The 5,293-nt window shown below is 35.9% G+C and overlaps 1 protein-coding gene across 1 annotated transcript in view; it reads right to left on the bottom strand.

Moving 5' to 3' along the window:
- Positions 1 to 2,022: 2,022 nt before the first annotated feature.
- The window catches only part of PPP1R3G (protein phosphatase 1 regulatory subunit 3G), a 4,746-nt gene continuing 1,475 nt past the window's right edge, over positions 2,023 to 5,293 (bottom strand). The window contains exon 1 of the mRNA XM_053714699.1: positions 2,023 to 5,293. This exon is cut by the window's right edge and continues 1,475 nt beyond it. Within this exon, the coding sequence (XP_053570674.1) occupies positions 4,868 to 5,293 (426 nt within the window). The 3' untranslated portion in view covers positions 2,023 to 4,867.

The following is a 5,293-nucleotide window of genomic DNA, read 5'->3' as shown; positions in this document are numbered from 1 at the left end:
GGCAGGACCCCAAACAGCTTATTTTACTTTTGGCGCCAACCTTTTTGAAGTATTTTACAAATATGTACATACATGCAACCTTATCTGGCTACTAAAGGTTCGGCTTGCCCCTACATTTTGTTTGTTGACTTGCTAATGTCACAGATGCCTTTGAATGGAAACACTTGAGATGGTCTTATTGTTAACAAGAACATTTCTGAAGGGAAAACCTAAGTGCTTTGAATTTGTAATATTAAAGGAACATATTAGTCAAACTAGTAATGCATGCGAGTACATGAAAATGTTGCATAGAATTCTTTTTTGCAAATTGTGTCATCGGTGATACACACAAAATGTTTCTATGAAATAGCACTTCAGTTTTGACTACGTCCCCTTAAAATTTAAGATAAAGCAAAACTAAAAAGCGCAAAACTTTACTCAAGACAATAACAGAAAAGAAAACCTATATAGATTTTTTTTCCCCATGTGGAAAATCGACAAACTCACTACGTCTCAGCAATAGAAAATAAAGATACTATATGCACGTATTTTAGACATGACCTACTTTAGGATATTTTATAGCATCTGTTCCTTTTACACAAAAGTTACTCATTCAAAAGTTATCTTTACACAGAACACAAATTGTGTTAGGCCATTTCCTATTGAAATAACAAGCAACTAAGGCAAAGAATGTTGTGCTTGACAGTATGTGCTGCTGAAATGGAGGTCATTTATGCCAACACTGAACCATTGACTGTTTAAGCGCCAACTATAGGGCTTTAGGGTGTTGTAGCCCTAACAGTCAAGGGACTCAGCTTTCTTTCATGCATACAAAAGAGAACCATTTCATGTCAATACTTTTAATGCAATTTTTTTTTTTTTTTTAAAGGAGATTCTTTTTATACCGATTTTGAAACCAGCAAAGTGTACAACTAGTCTGTGGGGTAAGAACCCACTGATTGACAAGGAACACTTCCCATACACATTGGTAAAGACAGACATGCCCCACAAACATACAAAGGGTGGCTTAGTTTTGCAAGGAGGCCGCAGCAAAGCAAAGAGATATATACATACACACACACATACATACACACACACATTTAATTTTTTTCTCTAGGATTTACCATCACTTTAAGGGTTCTTTAAAAAGGGACACGAAACCCAAATTTTTTTCTTTCATGATTGAGATAGAGAATTAAAAAAAAAAGTTTCAAATTTACTGCTATTATCAAATTTGCTTCCTTCTCATGTTATTTGATTGCTATTATCAAATTTGCTTCCTTCTCATGTTATTGCACTTAATCTTATGGCGCAGTCGGGCCGGGCTGTGACTATGCAGCTGGCCCGATGCGCTGACTAAATATTACAGACCCGCTCAGCAGAGAGCGGGTCTGTAAAAGCGGCATAATTTTTACTTATTTGAAGAGAAAAAAAGCCGTTTAGAACTATAGCACTTAAATAATGTTATATAATTCTGCACTATGTGCAGAATTATATAACATTATTTTTAAGGTTTACTGTCCCTTTAAAAGTGAATGTAAACTTTCTTCAATTAGTGCCCAGTTTTTAAATATAATATTAAAAACAGGGGCACTTTCATTGTTGAAAGTTTACATTGCACCGAATTGTACAAATACCTTTTACTTCTTCAAAGCCGGATCGGCATCCCCGGCCTGCAGGTCCTCTGTAAATACGTCAACAATGACGAAACTGGCTTCCTCCAATGGATTGGAGGAAGACTGTTAGTCATTGGTGACGTATTTACAGAGGCGGGGAGATGCCGATCCAGCTTTGAAGTAAAAGGTAAGTATTTGTACAATACGGTGCAATGTAAGCTTTCATCAATGAATGAAAGTGCCCCTGTTTTTAACAGTATTTTTAAAAACCGGGCACTAATTGATGAAAGTTTACATTCACTTTAAGAGCAAATTAAATTATTATTACCTACTTTTTTTACCCCCCTAACCCCACAGGGAGTGTAATTTCTTCAGCTGGCTAGGCTTACATAGCTTTTCTATAGCCTATACTTAAAGGAACACTAGGTTCAAAATTTAACTTTAATGGTTCAGATAGAGAATGCAATTTTACAGAAACAAATTCCAATTTACATCCATTGGCAAACTATGCACAATCTTTTTATATGCACACTTTGAGGCACCAGCTCATACTGAGCATGTACAAGAGTGCACTGTATATACCTATATGCATGTTGATTGGCTGATGGATGTCACATGATACAGGGGATGGAAAATGCAATTACACAGGCAGTAAACCTAAACAATATTATATAATTCTGCACATAGTACAGAACTACATAACATTAATTTAGTGCCAACTTTATACTTCAAAATATTTGAAAGATTTTTAATGCCAAAGTAGAAATTTGTAGAACACCACTCCTGGCTCTACCGAGTGAGTCTGGACTTTTCAGAAGCGCATTGCGGCACGCTGTCTAGTCACAGCTGGCCCGATCGCGCCATTAAACTCACTGTAGCTTGCACCCGCCCTGGTAGTGGAAGTATAAGTATAAAGTTGGCACTAAATTAATGTTATATAGTTGTGCCCTATGTGCAGAATTATATAACATTATTGTTTAGGTTTACTGCCCATTTAACTTTGAAAGTTTGCCAGAAAAAAAAAAAAAAGATATATCAAATACTTGAAATATAAAGTACTATTACTTTGTCATTTTATAATGTATTTGGCGATTATGCATTAAATTATTTAGTGGTCCTTTAAAGTATTGGAATTTTCTGTATTGGCGGGGATTCCACCAAATGCCAAAATAAAAGGTAAAGGAGCTATCTGTAAACAACGTTATTTCATTCAAGCAGGTAAATACATAATTGGGAACTAATTAAAAGGGGAGAACATTTTACAGTATACTGTCCCTTTAAATTAATTGACAACATAACTTACTGGCTAAATATTACAGCTTGGCCACAAAATACCATAGGGGTCTGCTCTGAATCCTAAAGTTTGCAAAATAGTTGTTCCCGTTTACTAAATTTAAAAAAATAAATAAAAAAAAATTCAGAGTTTAGTCATGGATAGGAAAGGGCAACACGCAAGGTTACATTTATTTCGGGTGACACTGAAGCTTGTAGGAAATGCATGTTTGTTAACCACCTATACTCCAGTTTCAATTGTGTGGCAGTCAGGGACATGACTTCAAGAACATACAAAGAGGAAACAAAAATATTATGAAGCACATTTTGTTAAATACCTTATAAAATGCAACCTTTTTGATGCATTAAAGAAAAGAAAAAAAAAACAAGAAAAAAAAAAAAAATCCCATAGCTTTAGTGCCCCTTTATGGGCAACAAATTGTGTAAGAAAGAAACTTGACTGTTCGTGTCACCTTATGGGCTGAAAGCAATAACCATTTTTTTTTGCTTACAGAAACATGGAGTTTTCAAAAAAGGATTAAAAAAGTAAATAGGAAACGAGTGCCAATATATACAAGGGAAAAAAAATGACTGCAAACCTGGCACAAGCCGAGCTATTCATTTCTCGTTTTTGAAAACAATGGCAAAGTTAAAAAAAAAAAAAAGAGAAAAAGTAGACAGGCCTGTGCATTACCAAAAACTTTCTCCACATGATAATATGACAGGAGTGGGAGAGACAAAAAGCTAAACTAAGTAAAAAGTGTAATATTGAGATAAAATAATGTGCTAAACTAAATCAGTGAGTAGATGAATTTTAATGCAGACCATAAGGGTACACATTTAACCAGTATAACATGGATTGGTTAAAAATAAAATGTAAGTAGCAAGTGTCAGTTATTTTCTAATTATCTTTTTAAATAAACACTGCATTGCACATCAAAGTTAAAGTGAATGTCAATTTTGATGCTTAAGTGCCCGTTTAAAAAAAAAAAAAAAAAAAAGAAGGATTGATTAAAAACAGGGGCACTTTCATTCATCAAAATTTACATTTCACTCATGTTGTGACAAAAAACCCCAAAAAAACCCCATTACCTTTTAAACTTGACAGCTGCTCCAGCTTCCGCCACTCGTCGCAAAGTCTCTTCCTGGGTCTAAAATGAGGAATCCGGCTTCCTCCAATCACGGTGTTGAATCAGACACTGATTCCCCCGGGGGCGAAGCCGTGATTGGAGGATCTATCCATCATTTCTAACGTCAGAAATGGCTTGCAACGACCGGAGGAAGCTGGAGCTGCTGTCAAGTTTTTTTTTCACAACTTGAGTGAAATGTAAATTTTGATGAATTAAAGTGCCCCTGTTTTTAAATCGAATTTTAAAAAACTGGGCACTTTAGCATCAAAATTGACATTCACTTGAAATTACGAACAGTGTCAGATTACACTTTCTAACAAAATAAATTTCATAGGACTATATAAAAGTTGTGGGAAATTATGTGCATCATCCAGGGTTAACATAAACAAAAAAAAAAAAAAAAACACCTATGAAGTTTTGTGCTGTTGCAACTTGCAAGCCTTTAACCAACTAATAGAAATTACCTTTCAGTTCCCTCAAAACCCTTAAATATAAAAATGTCTGCATAGTAAATGAATCAATTAGTATGATTTGAAGCATTACAATATATTTAAACTGCTCATTAAAGACAGCTTAATAATATTAACAGTATTTATCAACATGTATTACATTCTGCAAATAAATCAAGGTGCTAAGATCCAGTGCTATTTTAAGCTCAGGGGTATATATATATATATATATATACACACACACACACACTCTTATACATTACTATAAATTGTAATAGGGTTCACTCCCCATACTAGTTAAAACAAGTGCAACAACGCAACAGTTATTTAAACATTGACAGAAATCATTGAAATTGCCCTATCTGGCAGAAAACTGGTTAATTAACCACTTGCAGCAGAAGACCCCTGCATACATGACTGGCTACCAATGCCGATGTCCTCCCCAAGACTCTTGTTCGGTTTCTTCTATGGGTATGTCAGGGGGAAGGTCGGTTTTGCAATTCACAGTGTAGTTTTTGCCCTGGTTATTGTCCCATATTTCCTGCCCTTGTCTTGTGATACAGCATATGGCAAAGTGAATGCAGGCAGTGGTAGGCGGGTAGCACAGGGTGAAGGTGAAACGCTGCACCCCTGGAGCAGGGCTATCATTGTGCTCTGGAATAGAAGCCAGAAAATCCATATGGGACAGCCACTCATTGAAGGTATATCTGATTGTAACCTGTGCTTCGGCATCATGAACCAGCACGGACCCTTCGATTCCCACACTAGACACAGACACCTGCTCCAAGAACATCTTTTGGTGCTCCAGCCTGGCAAGCTGTTCAGGGGATATGGCTGGAGAGCGTTC

Source organism: Bombina bombina, chromosome 5, assembly GCF_027579735.1.
Source record: "Bombina bombina isolate aBomBom1 chromosome 5, aBomBom1.pri, whole genome shotgun sequence".
Classification (NCBI taxonomy): Eukaryota; Metazoa; Chordata; class Amphibia; order Anura; family Bombinatoridae; genus Bombina; species Bombina bombina.
This window is presented reverse-complemented; position numbering and strand designations above follow the sequence as displayed.